This window comes from Musca autumnalis, unplaced genomic scaffold, assembly GCF_047663935.1.
Source record: "Musca autumnalis isolate F117 unplaced genomic scaffold, ASM4766393v1 scaffold_2, whole genome shotgun sequence".
Classification (NCBI taxonomy): Eukaryota; Metazoa; Arthropoda; class Insecta; order Diptera; family Muscidae; genus Musca; species Musca autumnalis.
The window spans coordinates 118,681,034-118,701,058 of record NW_027411755.1 but is presented as its reverse complement, the minus strand read 5'-3'; the positions used below and the strand labels follow the sequence as shown (position 1 = coordinate 118,701,058).

Sequence of the window (20,025 nt, the reverse complement as noted above, 5' to 3'; positions counted from 1 at the left end):
TCTGTTAAACGCTATACATATAAGCCAAACGTATGATTATATCGGTTTCAGCATACATTTTGGTAGGCAATGAAGTTGTGTGCACCCTTGGTACATATTTGGAGCCAAAATACCGGACCAGGCCTACGTTTTTTAATATGTTATATCTTGAAAACTGATGATCACGCCCACTCTTTTCAAAACATTATTTTCCCAAAACTACTGAACCTAATATTCAGAAAATGTTCAGGAATATCCCGTGGTCCAAAATGCTATATATTTGTAGACAAATTTCGGGGCCTATTATTTTATAATCACTATATTTGCTAAACTTATGAGTGCATCGGGTTGCAAATTAGTTTTCGAGACAACGGTGGTTGCGCCCCCGATCAAGAAAAACTATATATTTACATATTTACTTGAATGGTGAGGATCAACGGTCCATCAGCCATGAAAAGCTAAAACATATAAGTCTCAATAAGCGGGAGAATTCGATTTAACCATTTTTTTTAACTTTTATAATTAGATCGCTTTAGGATAAAGACAGGGACATGAACGATAATAAATCCTAAAAGCATAAATTGGCGAAAAATTCCGACAAAGTCCGTAAGAGAAAAGAAAGGCTACAGACAAAAATCCTTCTCGGTTTGACAATGGAGCGAAAAAGTGAGGTAGAAAATACCTATTTTTGAATTGTCAAGCATAAAGTCGATAAAAAGTTGTCATTAAAACTCATTACGACGGGCCAGCAACGCGGACCGGGGTCTGCTAGTTATTGATAAAAATTGATTTTAAATATTAAATCGGGAAAATTGTATTCATGCCCACTGTGCAAACTTTTTTCTATTTTTTATTAGATAGCTGATAAAAAACAAAAAATACCAAAAAAATGATTTTTACTATGTGGGCCAATATTAAAGAAGTTATGAGTATTTCTTTGCATATATTTTTTTACAGAATTGGACTTTTCAAGGCGCGATACCTCTGGAATCTTTAGTAAAAAATCTGAAAATATACTAAAATGTTATGCTGATGAGCAGCATCACCACATCAAAGATAAAGGAAATCAAAAACCTCATTTTGAGAAAGTGTCCGATTTCACTCAGTAATCCTCGTATATACCTAGAAATTTGGCATTTAGTCTTCATTGGAGGTACACAACTTTCCACTAGAAATGCGTCGGTATAGATCCACGTATTTATATAGGTCTTCGCTAGGTGTACAAGACATCCCTTGCAAAAAATCAGACAGTATACATACATATATACATATACGTTTTGGTATAGTCCCATATAATGGTACCCGAATAAAAATTTTGGAAAATTTTAGTCACATGTTTCTACACTGAATTGGTTAATTCTGCCCTGCCGAACTTAACGCCGTTCTTACTTGTTGTCATAATACTTTTCCCCAAGAGATTCGGGAGGTTCATAGTCCATTTGTACGGTTATATGACGCGTAATCGGCTTTCTCAGTTAACAGCGGTGTATGTTACGTACCCCAGTGTTGTTTTTATGTCAATCATAAATTCTCCACGTTATGACGGACGAGTGAACATTTATCAAAGCCATTAAGTCACATCTACTGATTCACCTTGTTTGTAATACACTTATGACATTTTAACTTTTGGATGGACTGGCAATAAAATCGAATAATGTCATTGTAAACAGTATCAAATAATGATATTGCTGTAGATTGGGAATTGTTTGTTGTTGTTTTTTATATTTCCCAGAAGTAGATAAATTAATGTAATCCATCACATACCTTTCGTAATGTCATAGATTCTGGAAATATGGGCTGTTTGTAGGGTGGTGTTGGCAATAGCAAACACCAGGAAGTCCTGACCCGATTGGCAATGTCAATGATTTATTCCGGCTCCGGTTCGGAACTCATGCAAGGAGCTCTAGTCAAGACAGAGCTGGTTCTGTTTAAAAACAGAAGAAAGGTTAAACCATTTACCTTAGCAACGCTTGATGGAGTCCTCTAGGGCATAGCCGACCAAGAAGAGCGAGCGCTTAAATTGTTTATGTGTGGGTAAAATTACACTGACAGAACAGGGTGATGATTTTCATATTGAGTGTGAAATGAAAAATATATTGTTGGCGCGTTCGCTTAAATTAAAAATAATATAAATAACTTCATAATTTGAAAAGTATTTTTCTTCATATGTTAATTTTTTTGAGAGAAAAAAACAAATTGTTTATAAAAACAAGTAAGAAAGTATCAGTCAGCTGAGCCGACAGAGATATACCCTCAGCCACGTACCCGAAGAAAAAAAGTTAACACAATACAATTGGGAACAATACAATTGGGAAATTTTTCCAGGATGGAAAGGCCGCAAAAAACTACATGTTGCAACAAAATTCAGAATGATCCAAGACAAGTGCATTTTTTCCAAACTTTGGGTAGGGTGTACCCATAGGAGTGATCCGATGTAGTACATATTCGGACCTAATACAAATCTGTAGGAAATATTTTTTTTCTTTATTAGTCTATGGATATTTTCCTTACAGACTATATAATTAAATATGTTGTACTTAATTTTCTGAATTTATATATATTACAATTTTACTTTTCAATTTACAAAGTTTGAGCTAAATCGATTTCTCTCTTAAAGGGTTATTTTACACATTAGCCAGTTTAGGTGGTGCCGGTAGGATTTTTCTGGACCTTTTTGGGTCATTATCTAAGGAAGTATGGACTTTCCCACGAAAAAAAATTACAACGTCGTAACAGTGGTCGCAAGTGCAACCTGCAGCGTCAAAAATTAATAAGATCAGAGAGGAGTTGTTAAACTATACTCTTTCCAAATTTTGTGTGGGAGGTACTCAAATGAGTGGACCGATATAGTCCATATTAGAACTCGATCTATACCTGAAAGTAATATTACCAATAGCAAAGTTTGGCTCAATTCGGTTATTCCCTCCTAGAGTTATCATGCCCACAATCTTGGCAAAAAATTTTGAACCTTTGTGGGGGAGGTACCGGAAGGAGTGGACCGATATGGTCTATCTTCGAATTTAAACTAAGTTTGGACAAAATATTGCAAGACCCAAAATTTTAACCAAATATGTTGATCCGTTCGAGAGTTATCGTGCACTCCAACTACGACACGTGGTATTATGTGGGTTGTTTGCAGTTTTCGTGCTGATTTCAGAGGATATATGGACTTGCTCCTGAAAAAAATTATATCGTCGTAATGGGGGTAGTGAATACAAGTGGCTGCAACAAAAATCAAAGCGATTCGAGAGCAGGCCTTAAACTGCACCTAAGCAAAATTTTGTGTGGGAGGTACTCGAAAGAGTGAACCAATAGGGTCCATATTGGAACCTCATCTATGTCTGGTAGAAATGTCACGATGTGCAAAGTATGGACTAATTCGGTTACTCCCTTCAAGACTTATCGTGCGGACAATTTTTCCGAACATTTTTGAACTTTTGTGGGGGAGGTACCTGAAAGAGTGGACCGATATGGCCCATCTTCGAACTTAAATCAAATCTGGACAAAATATTTCGATACCCAAAATTTGAACCGGATCGATTGATCCGTTCGAGAGTTATCGTGCGCACCAGCCAGCCAGACAGACAGACGGACAGACAGACAGACAGACGGACGGACATTGCTAGATCGACTCAAAATTGTCTGAAACGGATATCGTACAAACATACTTGGGGTCTAAAACCATTATTTCGATGAGGCACATTTTTGGCCGTATCAAAGTGTAAATACCCTCTTTAGCCTAAAGGCTGAGGGTATAATGATTTGTTAAGACTTTCTAAGCATACATACATTTTTTATTGATGCATTGCAGACGAGGCATTCTGCGTCATTAAAAATATTAATACAAAACAAAAAATCATTTTCAAATTCTTCCCTCCACATATTTGCTGTACAACTGCAAAATCTTTTCAGTGTACCCAAAAAAAACAAATAAAGCGGCATCAACCTGCTTGCATGACATTCAGTACAAGACTGAAGTAAAAAAATCAAAACATTTGCTCTCTTACTTTGCGTTCGGGTCGCGTGTGTGTGATTTGCCGAAAAACTTCGTAACCATATCAATACCAACGAACGGGTTTGCTCTAGGGTGACTTTAGAACCCAAGTACTTCGGGATCGTCCTGGACCACCAATTAAAAGGAAAGGGATGTCGAAAAACGTGCCAAGAGTTCTAATAGCACTTTGTTCATGCAAAAATGTCATTACTAAGAGTTGGGGACTGAAACCACAGGACATCCATTGCATCTACAGGACTAATTCTTTCTTATGACTCTCTGGTAAGGTGGGATGCTTTGAATAAGCCATCGTTTCTAAACTAAATAATGTTCAAAAAGCGACATCACTACTACTCACCGGTGCCATGAAAATCACTCCACAGGCTGCCCTCAATCGTTTAACCTTGTAGTGCAAAAACTGGCAGCCGACAGAGTGCTCTTCAACTAAAGGATATAAATTCAGGCGCAACTTCGAGTATGGTCACGCTGGAGTCTTACGACGATCAGGACTATTACAGGGACCGGAGATAGTCAGTGATTACATATAAACACAGCTACACTTCGACGAGTTTAATGTACAAATACCCCACAGAGAGACCTGGACCTTCAACTCCCCACCTCTACCGATATAGAGGTATATACCGATGGCTTCGATATGGAAACGGGGACATAAGCAGGAGTCTACCCTCAGTTTACGGTTCTCATTCAGTTTGAACGAAAATTGTAGTGTCTTCCATTTTGAGATCTTTGCAATCAAACAAGTGTGCCGACAGAGATATACCCTCAGCTTCGGACCTAAAGAAAAGAAGTAAACACAATACTTCTGACGTCTATAGGGGTTTTTTGATTTTTGGGCACATTTCTCAGGAAGTATGGTCTTATCCCCGAAAAAATTGTACCGTCGTAAACAAGGCCGCATACACAACATGTTACCACAAATTTAAAAACAATTCCAGACGAGTCCTTAAACTGCACTGTGCGTGAGGGTGGTCCCCGAAAGAGTGGTCAATGTAGTAAATATTCGGGATAATCCGAGTCTGTAAGAAATAATTCGATGTACAACGTTTCGACCAAATTGGTTTTTCCCTTCGCAGATTATCTTACGTACTACCCGGCACCAACTACCGCAGGCTTTCTTACACCTTTTGGGCCATTATCTCAGGAAGCACGGACTGGCCCCCGAAACAAAATTGTGCCATCGTAACAGGGCCCGCAAGAAGAACTTGTTGCAGAAAATTCAAAACTATCCTAGACGAGCTGTTAAAATTTACATTTTCCAAATTGTGTGTGGAAAGACGGTCCAACCTAATACATAACTAGATCAAATAATACGTTGTACAAAGTTTGGACAATATGCTGAAAATTTCAAAACGATCCGAAAGAAGATCTTAAACTTCACTTTTCCCTAATTTTCTGTGGGAGGTAGCCGAAGGAGTTGACCGATATGTTCCATACTCCAAGCCGATCTATGACTGAAAGTAATACTACCATATACAATGTTATGGTCAATTCGGTTACTCCCTTCGGGAGTTATCGTGCGTAGCATTTTACCGAAAAATTGTGAACTTTTGTGGGGGAGGTACCGGAAGGAGTGGACCGATATGGCCCATCTTCGAACTTGGACAAAATATTATGAATGCCAAATTTTAGATGCACCAGCCAGACAGACGGACATACGGACATTGCTCAATCGACCCCAAATTTTTTGAAACAGATTTCGTCCAAAAATACTTGGGGTCTAAACACATTTTTTCGATGAGGCACATTTTTGGTCATATAAAAGGGTAGCCTAAAGCAGGGACGTAGCCAGGATTTCATTTCGGGGGGGGCCCACCTGACCAAAATTTTGAAAGTTCGTGTTATCAAAAATTTCTTATTTAGAAAAGATGTAAACCTTATTTTAGACTTATTTTACTGATGAAATAATTTTCATTACTATTTTTTAATTCGAATGGCGTAAGACTTCTTGGCCAATTTTGTCTTGTTTTTAGAACTTTTTTTGACAATATGTCACAGTTAATATATGTTCAAAACAATGAATATATTAATAATCCCATATATTTTTGGGCGTATCATTTATCAAATAATTCACAACTATAGGGAATGTTATGAAATTCAGTGCTATCACTTCGGTAAGACCAAAAGAAAACCTTAGAAATACCATAACATTTAATTTTCAAATCTCTTAACATTATAATTTTGAAATATATGCAAAAATCCGATGTCCACTTATCACAAAGAATTTCTGAAGGCCGAGAACTAATGCTGAGCAATAGTTAGTCTATCCATCAAGCACATAATCGCGGTTATGTAAATGACAAATTCTGTCAATAGACCAATTTTGGCGTCCAATCGTCGGCCTTCACTTATAGCAATTCTGGTTTCCTATCCTGGATATTCTCATAAATTGATCATGTTTCTCTCGCGACTCAGAGAAACGGCAGCAACAACAAAACTCGCTGGATAATTGCAATTGGAACCAACCAATACAAAAAAGGCAACGAAAACAAGCCACAAACTCGGCCAATTAAAATAAAAGTGTTTTTAATATTCCGACGACTTTCGGATGAAAGGAATTTTAGTTTCCTTATTTTTATTAGTTTTATATTCGAATAAAAATACAGGATAGTTATAATCGTTTCTAATTACAAATTCGTATTTAATTCGCAAACAACAATCAAAAAAGATTAATCAGCTACAACGAGAGCTCAACTATAACTAACAAAATCCAAAAACGTCTCAAAACGTTGGCGAGTAAATCGTCAACCCAAAAAATCCTTCGTCAAGCACGTAGTGGCCACAGTCAACCCAGCGCCTTTTTAGGATTGCCACCCATTCGTTTTATGCCTCCGAAAACATCATATTGAACAGCTCACGAACGTGAACAGATCAGGAATAAGGGAAACTCTGGAATCCAGTCTTAAATTCTTTTAAAATGAAATTATGTCGCCCAATCCAAGATCTATATCTGTATACATTCTTTTAGCAAAAATCCATAAACACAATTTTTCCCAATCTAAATTTTTTATACTCTCAGTCTTTAGCCAGAATGTGCTTCATCGAAATAATGGATTTAGGGCCAAAGTGTGTTTGGAAGAAATCTGCTTTAAAAAACTTGGAGTCGACTTAGCTATGTTCGTTCGTCTGGGTAGCTGTCTGGAGGGCACGATAATTCTCAAACAGATCAACCGATTCTGCCCAAAATTTGGCCTTCGTAATATTTTGATCAACTTCGAAGATGGGCCATATCGATCTACTCTTTCGGCAAACTTCCGCAGAGTATTTCAAAAATGTTCCGCGAATGTAGTTTAAGACCTCCCTGGATAAGCTTATAATTTAGTTATAAGTAAAAAAATATGAAATAAATAAAAAGAACTCTCTGGAAACGCTTTGCTTTTTTGCAACAAGTGTTCTCGGGGCCCCTTTACTACAGTACAAGTTTTTCAGAGGCAAGTCTATACTTCCAGAGAAAATGACCCGAAATCTGTAAAGAACACCTAAGGTAAACATGCGTAGTGGCTAGTGCGCACGACAACTTTCGAAACGGATACTGCGTTGGTCAAAACTTTATTTATCGCATTCATTCACCGAGCCTTATATATACAAAATTCGAAGATGGTGCTTTTCGGTATACTTCTTCTGGTATTTTCCCCGCAAATTTAAAGAATTTTAGCTAAAGTGGAATGGGCGAGTTTTCATGAACGAAGCAACAGATTTAGTCCAAACTTTGGATTTAGTAATATTTTTTCCAAACTTAGTTTTTGCTCGAAAATGAGCCATACTGGGGTACCTTCCTCACAAACCTTCAAAATAGTTGTTTAAGTGCAGTTTAAGGTCTATTTGAGGATCTTTATACATTTTTACTGAAGGTATTCCTTGTGTTTAGATCGGTATTATATTTTTCGTGGGCAAGTCCATATTTCCTGACATAAGGGTCAAAAGGTGAATATTATACTGTTTCGAACTGAAATTACTGGTGGGCGCAATATCTTTTAAAAGGAATGACTCCCAAAATTAGATCTACTCCCAAAATGAACTATGTCGGTCCGGTCCATTTCTCCATACCTCCTCCGCAACACTTGTGATCAATGATACAAATCCATATTTTATTTGCAAGTTCATACGTACGAAAATGACTACAAATTTCTGAAAATCTCCTAATACATAGTTTTTGGGTTTAAGGATTTTGGCTCTGTAGCCGCTATTCGATCTGTCTATAGATGAAAGTTTCAATTCACACATGCTCAGGGTATATTCCTGTCTGCAAAGTCGAGTCTTACTTGTTGAGATATTGACGAAGTAGAGCCTGTTTCCGATCAGTTTTTAGATTTTGTTTGTCGTCACAAAGTCCTTTACCGAAGGAGGAAAAATTAACATTTCTAGAAATGTGCATCCATTGAAAGTACTTCCCAAAATACAATTGCTGTGGGTTTCTATGACATTTTCTTCTGGTTTTATTCAAAGAGTAATCGACAGAAAAATCACTGAAGATGATTGTAATTTTGAAATATTGGAAATAATATGTAATAAATCAATATATATAAAGTAGAAAAATGTTTGTACGTTTGTTTGTTTGAAGTTTATGGACTCAAAAACCGCTGAACTGATCTTCCTGAAATTTCAAGAGTATATCTCTACATGGCCTGAAAGTAACATAGGCTATAAATATTTCTGAAATTCCGCGTTGATCCGGAGATATAGCATCAGAATCGGAGGCACCTCCGAAAAATTTAGATTTTTTATGCAAATATCAATAGAATGGTATCATATAATGTCTCCAAATTTTGGATGTATGCAGGAATTTGGTCTAGAAATAAATTTTCCAAATTATATTGAAATCGGTTCAGATTTGGATATAGCTCCCATCTATATTTTCGTCCGATTTCATGTATTTGATGCACCAAACACGCTTTATATACCCGATTTTCCTGAAAGTTGGAATGAGTGACGAAAATTCGCCTACAAATAAATTTGTCAAAATATATTTTACCTTATTCGGGGTAGCGTAGCGCACCGGATTCAGCTAGTAAAATATAAACATTGACCTCAAGCTCAATAATCTTTATTTTATTAACATTCGAAAGGTCGAACAAAACATAAATATTCGAAAGAAAAATCCTTTTGTCCAATAGACATTTACGACACCGCGGTGGAGCAGAAATTATATCATAAAAAATGGTTGATATAGTTTTTTTATTGCAAATTTCAAACATAATAAAGAATTTGTAATTGTTATGAATTTCAAAATAGTTCATTATAAAAGCGTTTAGAGAAAATATACAAACACTTAAAACCACAAAGATTAAGCTACGGTTTTATATTTTATTGTTGAATTGCTCTTATAAAAATTTTCAAAAACAAAATATCGCAAAAATGTTTTTTTCCTGGATGTTGTTTATAAGCCCCTGGTTACGTCGGTGGCCTAAAGGCTAAAAGTATAAAAATCAGCAGATAGCTGGATCGGCGACCATCAAGCGGCCCTTAAATCACTTAGTCCCCACTCTATCAAGTGTGCAGTGGTTTTGGATTGTAAGAATACCTTGGAACAATCGTTCCCTTGTGTTGGGTCCCATGTCATTGCAACATCGATCGGAGTCAACCGATATTGAAGTCGACAATGAAGTGAGTGGACAATATACGATACTTTTGACTTCTGCATGTTATGCGGAGATGAAGAGGAAACAGAAACAATCGAACACTTATTATATCGCTGTCCAATGCTCACAACGCGGAGACTGCGATTTATGGATGAACACACGATCCAAACTCTGATAACTTTCTGCCAAACCGACACCTATTCTTCTCTAGAACTTTATTTTTCACCACTTTATCAGGATGAACACAAAGTCTCGGAGTGATGTAGCTGTCAACCATGACCTCTGAGCGTCCTTTAACCTAACCTAAAGGATACATACACCAGTTTCAAAGAGCTCGGCTGATAAATCATCCGCACCTGTTTCCTTATTATTCTTCCTCGTAAGTAGAGTTGTGTAGTTCCGGAATGAACTAGTTCCAAGGAACTATTCCGGACAAGGAACTGTTGGAACTATATCCAGCTCTTGCGTTTATATAGTTCATATAATTCCTTTCGCTTTTGTCGTTCCTATAATTTAACATCGATATTTTTTCTTTGCTGTTTATTCGCTGTAATTTATTTATTTTTATGTCAATTCATCCACAAAACGATTAAACGTTTCGGTCTTGGGAATATTTGGAACGAAGGAAACAAAAATAACAATGAAAGAACTATGAAAGAGAAAGATTCGTTGAGCTATATCGGTCTCGGAACTATGGAACCATATTAAGGAACTAGTTTCTTTTGGGAAAAGGAACTAGAAAGATCGATCCGTTCCGGGAACTAGATTGCCCAACTCTACTCGTAAGGACAGCGGTCATAAGCAACTTCTAGATGAGGTGCTCGTCAACATTAGGGTGGTTTATTCGTCTTTTCTTCAGTTCTTTAATACTGGCGATTTTTTAACTTATTACTTACATATATTTTTCTCATAGATAAACGTGACATTGGATCAGCTTTATTGTCTCCAATTGCTCATTTGATCCACAGAGGCCAAATATATGCTATACAAATTTGATGATCTGAAAACAAAACAAAAAAATGATAAGAACAATAACAGCTGTAGCATTGTGTAATAGATATTCGAATGATAACCCCTCCATTTATGCAAACAATCTATCATTCTTAAACAATAACAAATATTTTCGCCCCATGAATCAACCAAGCAGCGGAAAGGTGTATTTTAGACGCTTTATTCGGTATGGTCGTCTTGCACTTTGAGTAGATAAAGTTTCTTTAACGGATACGATTTTATCAGAGAACACCTAATGCCAAGAAGGTGAAGTGATTTGGTATTACTAACTGACATTTTTAGTATCAATTTTAACGTCGGCAAGAACACACAAAAATTCGTAAACTTCGAAACGAAAAAAATAAGTTAATAAATTAAATATGAAATTTTTAACATTAATATTTGTGGCTGTTTTTATCGGCACACAAGGTAAATTGTTAAGAAATAAAAAAGCAAAGAGGTAGCTCAAAGTGTATAGAGAGAGAAATCGATATTGGACCGCTAATAGAAATGTCCTTACTTAACAAAGAAACATCCTTCTTGCGGCAATTGTTAGTTTGTCGGTAACAGAGGCTGTTGAGAGGTTAAAGGTTTTTATATGGCTCACCTCTCTCTATCAAACGAACAAATGCAGGAAGAACATTTGCCTAATGGACTAACTGGCGATCAAATAACGAAATTTTGTATTCTACACGACTAGATAATGGCCCCAAAAGTCCAATAGAGTCTGCCGGCAGCAACTAAACCCATTTGGTCCAAACTTTGTACACCGTACTATTTCTTACAGACTCGTATTATGTCCGAATATGGACCGAATCAGACCAATCTTTCGTGTACCTCCAACACAAGGAAAAAGTACAGTTTAAGGACTCGTCTGGGATCGTCTTTAATTTGTTGGCAAAATGTGGTGCGTATGCATCCTTATTTACGACGGAATAATTTTTTCGGGGGGAAGTCCATCCATACATCCTGAAAAATTGGCCCAAAAACTCAAAAAAAAAAACTATAGACGTCAAAAGTATTTCGTTTACTGCTTTTCTTTAGGACCGGGCTGAGGGCATATCTCCGTCAGCACAGATGACTGATATTTTCTTACTTTTTTTTTAAATTTCTTCGAGTTCTTCGAGTATTCTACATGACATAGCTTTGAAGTAATCAATCGACTGTAAATAACTAGGTTCAGCTCATCTTGAGTCATCCCAAGCCGTGAAAAGCTTATGAACATTGTAATGATGTACTGTCGTCCCCGTCCCGACTATAGCCTTTACACACTTGTCATATTAATTCATACGAGTTCTACTTTTGATGTTGAAAAACGTTGACGGAATACATTGTCTATTAGGTGTTGTCCTTTCCAAAATTATTAACTCCCCTAATTTCTTTCTAGCAGTTCTTGCTGAAGATTTTATGTGTTACGAATGCAATGATAGCAATTGTAATACTATGGAATTGGTGACATGTGAGATGGAAACTACAACAACTGTTACTACGACAACACCAACGACAACAACTGTGGACACATCCTCAATGTCGCCATCGACAACAACTATGGACACATCGTCAACAACGCCATCGACAACAACTACGGAAACATCGTCAACATCACCAACTACGACAACGACTTCCTCTTCTACTGCATCCTCAGCTTCAACAGCAAACACAACATCGACGTCGGCGGCTTCTACTACAGCAGATACAACAACCATATCACCGACTAACACAACAGTTCCTGTATCATCTTCTTCAACATCAACCCCTGCTTCATCATCTTCTTCGAGTCCTGCAACAACTACCACAGAGTCTTCATCATCTTCAACATCAACCCTCGCATCATCTTCGTCTTCTTCTCCGAGTCCAACAACTACCACGGAATCTTCGTCGTCTTCTATGTCAACCACTGTAGCATCTTCTTCGACGACACAATTTACAACAACAGTATCTTCGAATGTTACCTATGCTTGTTACACAATCCTCTATAAAGGTAAGTCCAGCATAAGAATTTTCAAATGTTCATTTCAGAAACTTCGTAAAAGTATCATAATTTTCATACAAACCGTGGTATTATCTTATATTTTGGTGCATTTTCGAAAAGTACCATCTATGTTAATAAATTTAAGCAAGTAAAATAAGCGTTAAAATATAAAACTGCGTCCACAATTTTTGGTGGAGAAGTTTCTTTACCACTGAGAACCCTGAATGTCAAATTACAGCCAATATGGGTTGGAAACAGTGTTGCCGAATTTGTCGATTTATCATCATTTTGACGATTTTTTCTAATACGATTTGGTCTAAAACGACGATTTTTCGCGTAAGCCAAAATTGTTTGAAATAAAACATATATTTCAAAACTTTAGTATACAATAATTGATGATCAAAAAACAAATCTTCTGATATAGAGGAGCAATTACTAATGACGTAGGAATAAAACTTACCATAGAATTTGTGAACATTGAAAAATAGGATTACCAAGCAGGACTATAGGAAAAGTTTGGCGTTTCAATTAACTGACATAATTTCGCATATGCATTTATCTAATGAAGTGCGATATATATACTAGTTACCAAGCTTTGCCTTCGTCTGCCACAAAAACATCCTAATACGCCTGAAGATCGGCTAAACCACCCGTGAAACGTAGCGTAATGGTGGGATGCGTGGGACTTCGGTAGACTCCTAATTTATCAATGTATATCTAAGGTCTAACAGCTCAACTCGAAAGAGAATTATTTAAATATCACTATAAATGACCTTCGCCTTAATAAGGCAAAAATAAAAAAAACATATTTTAATCAAAGAAAAAAAATGTTGCAAACTCGATTTTCTGAGCTTTTTTCAAGTTCTTAGCCATTTTCAGCCATATTGGCTATATTTAAGTGTGTGCATTAGGGTTATGACTTTTTGACATTTTTCCTCAAAAATGATTTCCTGTAGCAGGGATGAATGAATTTTTGCCTATTAATCACTATGCTATCGTTTATTCCATTGAAATATAAAAAAAGTTCACGCACAAATCGATTTTAAAAAAATATTTTTTTGAAAAAATATATGAAATGAAAAAAAAAATTTCAAAAAATTATTTTTTGTTGCACAAATTAATAAACATAAGCCTACTAATAACTATAATAACGTTTATTTCATTCAAATATGAAAAAAGTCGCGAAAAAAGTCACTTTTAAAAAATTTTAAATTTTTTTGTTTTTTGTTAAAAAATTATATTTTTGAATAAAAACGTTTACGACATTTTTACGATTCTCAGAATTGAAGAAAAATAGTGAGAAATAAATTTTATGTAATTTTAATTATCTCATGTGGCTCTAAAGTTTATTTTCAATTATATATCTGTTTTCAGTGACTTGAAAAAATTGTCCATAATTTTGATAAATTCAAATTTTAAAATCATTTTGTGCGTGAGGTTTTTTCACCTAATCACCTTATAATTAAGATTTTATGTAATCTTATGGCAAAACTCATCACGCTATGATACAGGGATATGAGGTTGTAAAAAAGTCATAACCCTAGTGTGCATTTCTTTGTGGACCACGGTACCTCGGTATTTTTATGGTCTTTGTCACACTTTTGAATTATATCAACAGAAAACTTTCGTTTGGGATTGTTACTGGACGTAAATTTTCTTTGAATTGTACCATTCTCGTTGTGAAAATATGTATGAGTACAACCTTCGAAACTTCCTACTGACCCTCAGTTTTGAATAACAGTTTTTAGATTCACTTTGGCAGTTTTATTGAGATGTGTTGTTTATTTTTTTTTTTTATTTTAGAAATAATAAAGAATAGTTTTTATCGATATCCGATTTTCCAACAACCAAAATGTACGTGGATTACCGACAAACATGGAAGGTCACATTTTCAATCAAGCCATATTTGAGTAAAGCTGTCATTCAATGTGTACCAAGCTTTACCTTGCTGCATTATAGGGACCATAGGGATAACTCTCACCTTGTGAAAATAACGGTATTTAAGTCAGATTTGGTGAGATTTATTGATGTGGGTTGTATATCTTATATATTGAGTCTCATTGATATAACTATCAGAGAAAAAGTCGCATTAAATGGTGACCAAACTAGGTTTTGGAACATGTTGACGATCTTTGACGATTTTCCAAATTTTATTGACGATTTCACGATTTTTTGACGATTTCCGATCAAAAATTGCCGCTGGCTGGAAATGTAAATAAAAACTTCAATCGCGATAATTCGTATCTCGATATTTCGTATAAGCTGCCGGCCCCTTGAAGCCATTTTCTTCGCATTTTAACCTCGCTAATTCGAAATCCTCGATAATTCGTATAAAATTGCCGGTCCCTTGAACTACAAATTATCGAGGTTATACTGTACTTGCACTAGGATGGTACCGTTATATGGTTCCAAACCCAAAACGTGGGCCTATGTCAAAAATTTTTGTTGGAAAAGTTTCTTACCCCTGGGAGCCCCAATAATTAATGTACAGTAAATTTAGTCAGAGAATGTAGCGTACATTTTTAAAATAACTAAAATTGGGTGGTACCTTTCCCTTAAACATGATCCCAACATGGGCTATGTTCAAACTAGACCTGCCTATAAAAAAGACACTCGGGTGCAAGAATACAGCATTCTAGCTCAATTATTGTGGACACTAGAGTGATTACATATGAAACACAAACAAAGGAATATAAGACGCTTTATGATGGGAGGGTATTATACGAGGGCAACTAGATGATTTTCAGGCCTAATAATGAAAAAGCGAATACTTACTTACTTAGCTGGCCTTTTACAGAACATTTGTTCCATAAGCCGAACTAAGAAAAAATCTCCAATCCTCTCTGTTTGCTGCTGTATTTTCCCAATCTGGGATATGTAGCTTTCTGATATCTCGTTTCACTTGTTCGATCCAACGAATCTTTGGCTTTCCAGATCTGCGAGAACCTCCATGCGGCCCGTATTTATACGCCTTTTTAGCGGGTTCATCATCACTCATTCATATAACATGGCCTAGCCATCGCAGTCGTTGTATCTCGATTTGTTCAACTACATTGATGTCATTGTATAGTTGATACAGCTCGTTGTTCATACGACGCCGATATTCGCCGCCAACACAGATTGGCCCGTAGATCTTTCGAAGAATTTTTCTCTCGAACACACCAAGCACTGCCTTATCTGCTTGAGCAAGTACCCATGCTTCGGAACCATACATTATCACGGGTAGTATCAGTGTTTTGTAAAGTGTTACTTTTGTTTGACTCAGCCCAAAGTAGCATCTGTTAGCCAACACTATTCTTCTTCGTATTTCACAACTGATGTTATTTGTTGTGTTTATGGCGGTGCCGAGGTAGACGAAGTCCTTTACTACCTCAAAATTGTAGGTACCAACATTCACAGATGGTGCGGGGTTTGTGGACATATTACGCGTCGATACCATCAACTTGGTTTTTTCGCCGTTTACTGCCAGACCAACTTTAGCAGATTCTCTTTCGACATTTGCAAAGGTGTCAGTTACTTCCTTTACCGATCGACCCATGATGTCAATGTCGTCGGCATACGCCAGTAACATATGGCTGTTCCTGTATATCGTTCCATTTCTTTTGACCTTCGCGTCTCGTATGACCTTTTCCAGCAGGATGTTGAATAGATCACACGACAGGCCGTCTCCTTGTCTGAAACCTCTTTTGGTAATAAACTCGTTGGGGAGGTTCTTTCCTATTTTAACTGAGAATCTCGTCTCAGTTAATGCCATTCTACAAAGCCGAATGAGCTTTGCAGGAATACCAAAATCAGAATGCTGCTTTATAATCGACGAAAAGATCGAAGGTGTCGATTTGCATTTCTTGGGTTTTTTCCAGGATTTGTCTCAAGGTAAATATCTGGTCAATGGTGGATTTGCCAGGTCTAAAGCCGCACTGATAGAGTCCAATAATTTCATTGACCATAGGCTTTAGTCTCTCACACAATATGCCAGATACTATCTTATATGCAATAGGGAGCAGACTTATGCCCCTATAATTGGAGCACACAGTCTTATCACCCTTCTTGTGGACTGAACATAGGATGCTCATGTTCCAATCGTCGGGTACGCGTTCTTCCTGCCAGATGGTGCTAACTAGCTGATGCATACACCTTATCAGTGTGCCGCCTCCGGTTTTGAACAGCTCGGCTGGTAGGCCATCTGCTCCTGCCGCTTTATTATTCTTTAGCCGGTTTATTGTTGTCCTTACCTCATCTTGGCTGGGCGGTATACATTCAATACCATCTTCTGCGATTGGATCTGTGGTATCTTCGCCGTCTTCACTGCTATCGGATACCAACAGTTTGGAAAAATGTTCTTTCCATATCCTGAGCACACTATCTGTATCAGTTACCAAATTACCTTGTTGGTCTCTACAGGAGAATATGCCTGTACCAAAGCCATCAGTTTGATGTTTCACTCTTTGGTAGAATTTTCGGACTTCGTTCTGTCTCCTGTAAATCTCTATTTGTTCACACTCCCTCTTTTCCATCTCTCTCTTTTTTCTGCGGAAAGACGTTTCTCCTCTCTCCTTTTCTCCCGATACCTCTCTCGTGCGCTACGCATTGCTACTGATTGTAAAGTAGCCCTATATGCCGCCTTTTTTTCGGTAGCAGCACGGCACTCCTGGTCATACCATGGATTCTTTGGTGGAGGTCTCTGGTATCCAAGTTCTGATTTTGCGGCAGTTTGCATGGAGTGGGCAATATTTTGCCATTGTGCTGATATGTTATCGAGGCGAGAAGCGCTTTCATTAAGCAATTGGGTCAGTTGAGTGGAATATGCTGTGGCTATCTGTTGTGTTTGCAGCTTAGCGATGTCCAACTTTCGTGTTGTGTCTGTCCGTGCTTTATTTGCAACGTTAAGACGGGTACGTACCTTTGCTGCAACGAGGTAATGGTCCGAATCTATGTTTGCTCCTCGGAACGATCGTACATCCAACACGCTCGATGAATGTCTTCCATCTATCACAACGTGATCAATTTGATTTATTGTTCTTTGGTCTGGAGACAGCCAAGTGCCCTTATGAATATCGAGATGCTTAAATCTGGTACTGCTAACTACTATGTTTTTTGCCGCTGCGAAGTCTATAAGCCTCATTCCATTGTCTGATGTTTCACTATGTAGACTGAATTTCCCGACTGTTTGTCCAAAGATATTCTCCTTTCCAATTTTGGCATTAAAATCGACTAGAACAATTTTAATGTCATGGGCAGGACAACGGTCATATGTTTCTTCTAAGCGCTCGTAGAATATATCTTTGGTCTGTTCGTCCTTGTCTTCAGTGGGAGCATGAGCGCAGATAAAGCTGATGTTGAAGAATTTTGCTTTTAATCGAATTGTAGCAAGTCTTTCATTCACTGGGGTGAAGCTGGAGACCAGATGTTTTAACCTCTGACTAACTACAAAACCGCAACCAAACTCATGCTTTACGTCATGACAGCTATAATACAGTGCGTCACCTTTAGGTGTTGTTGTGACGCCTTTCCCAATCCATCGTATTTCCTGTATGGCAGTAATATCGACCTTGTACTTTTCAAGTACGTCTGCCAATGCGAAGACTGCACCTTCTTTATAAAGAGTGCGAACATTCCAGGTGCAGATTCGCAGATCATGGTCCTTAAAACGTTTGCGGGGTTCGTCAACTTTAGAGGGGTTTGTTTTCCTTTTCTTCCGTTTTTTCATAGTAGGCTGTTTGCGGCACATGTTAGCTCACTACCTTTAACGGGTGTTAAAGGCAGTTCCCCAGATGACACCACGGGGAGGTCAGTGTATACTTGTGATGAAAGAGGGACCAAGATAAATCCTGGGCTTTGCCATGTTAAAACCGGTCAGGACCGTTGCTTAGTATCTTCCATCCTCTACGTCACATTAAGCTACCGTGTTTTATTTATAAATGCATTAACAACTAGAAAATAATTTAATGCATTTATAAATAAAACACGGTAGCTTAATTTTTAATATTATTTTTTATTAAATTGGAAAGTCAAATTTCAATAGACAAGTTAAAACGAAACTTGATTTTTTGAGATGAAGAGCAGTACTCGTATGTTTAATTTCCACATAATTGCCGATATATGAAGTTTTGCACAATTGTTCGTTATCAAAAGCTGTGTTACAAAAGTTTGACTTTAATAATTTGACGAATCTAAAGAACGAAATCTGCTTATTTAAATATAATAGACAAAGAATGTCAGTTTTTCGGTTCTTAATTTTGTTGAGGCATTTCATTTGTCTGAATTTTTCCATTTTGGATAAAAATCCTAAATTCCACATTTCCCTCATTATGGTAGTCCATAGCCTTTTAGGATCTACTGATACTTAATGATTGTTTATATTTTTATCCTGTATAAAATATTGTTTAAATCAATAATTTTTTTATTTTTTTTATAGATGGTGATAAAACAAATACCAAGAAAGGATGTGTTGCCAAGACACAAACGGAAAGTGCCTGTGCCGTTGCTCAAGTCGGTATCATGGGAACTGTTGAAAAATGTGACATCTGCATGTATTCGCAGTGCAATTCAAGTGCCACAATAAAATTATCACTTATGGCTCTATTGGTCGTGTCTTTAATGCGATTGTTTATGTGAAAATGTTGAGAGAGAGGGTCCTTTATGTAAATGCATACAGTATGTCACAAATCACTTTGCACAATGACAAATATTTACCAATTTTTTTAGCATTAACTTTATTAAATTTTACGTAAGGATATTCGAGTAAAACAAATCATACTTTACCTAGAAAAATCCTTTAGAAACAGCAAAAAGCAAAACGGTATTGCCTGAAGATGTTCGGATATGCATTTTGCCTGAACGCCATCTACCCTTAAATTATTTAATAAATAATATACATATTAAAATATTATCGATCCAATAAATGATTTGTGCCAAATATGCTATTAATAACGATTTGACTTACTTTTGAGGGGTGTTCCAATATGAGAATTACATACTGTAGATCAGTGTCAAAATTATATAAATGTGTAGTTAGCTTTGAACAGTTTTCTTGCCAAAAATCTACAGAGTTTGTATAAAATAAATTATGGCATGATATAAATGCTAAATTTAAAAAAAAAAAAAACAAAATTACAAATGTTGCCGATTTGTTATTGTGTAAAGTGATGTATGATATATTGTACGTATTTCTGGTATAATACAAATAATTATAAATATGTACATACATACATATATAAACATTTAAAGAAATTATATTATTTATATTTTATTAAAATTATTATTCCAATGTAATGTAAACAATACATTTTACCCAAATTTTATTTCATTTTTTGGAAACATTTGAAATTTTTGATGATTTAGTTTCAGGCCCTACCATCTAAAATCGCACAAGTTTTTAATTTTTTTCTAAAATTCTTGCAGAAATTAATAAGAGACATAAATATTTTTATCGCAACTTTCAATTAATTTGTTCACTTTATCTTGGGTATTCGATTGAAGGATGATTGGTACTC

General features: G+C 36.5%; 1 protein-coding gene across 2 annotated transcripts; it reads left to right on the top strand.

Moving 5' to 3' along the window:
- Positions 1-10,857: 10,857 nt before the first annotated feature.
- On the top strand, positions 10,858-19,762 carry LOC141394535 (uncharacterized). Of its 2 annotated transcripts, none has more exons than XM_073969089.1 (3): positions 10,858-10,989; positions 11,951-12,541; positions 18,948-19,642. In XM_073969089.1, exons 1-3 carry the CDS (start codon positions 10,941-10,943, stop codon positions 19,145-19,147), a joined length of 840 nt encoding a protein of 279 aa, XP_073825190.1. In that variant the 5' UTR covers positions 10,858-10,940; the 3' UTR covers positions 19,148-19,642. The 2 variants fall into 2 exon arrangements, with proteins under 2 accessions (XP_073825190.1, XP_073825189.1); XM_073969088.1 differs by having other exon boundaries at positions 10,859-10,989; positions 11,948-12,541; positions 18,948-19,762.
- Positions 19,763-20,025: the final 263 nt, after the last annotated feature.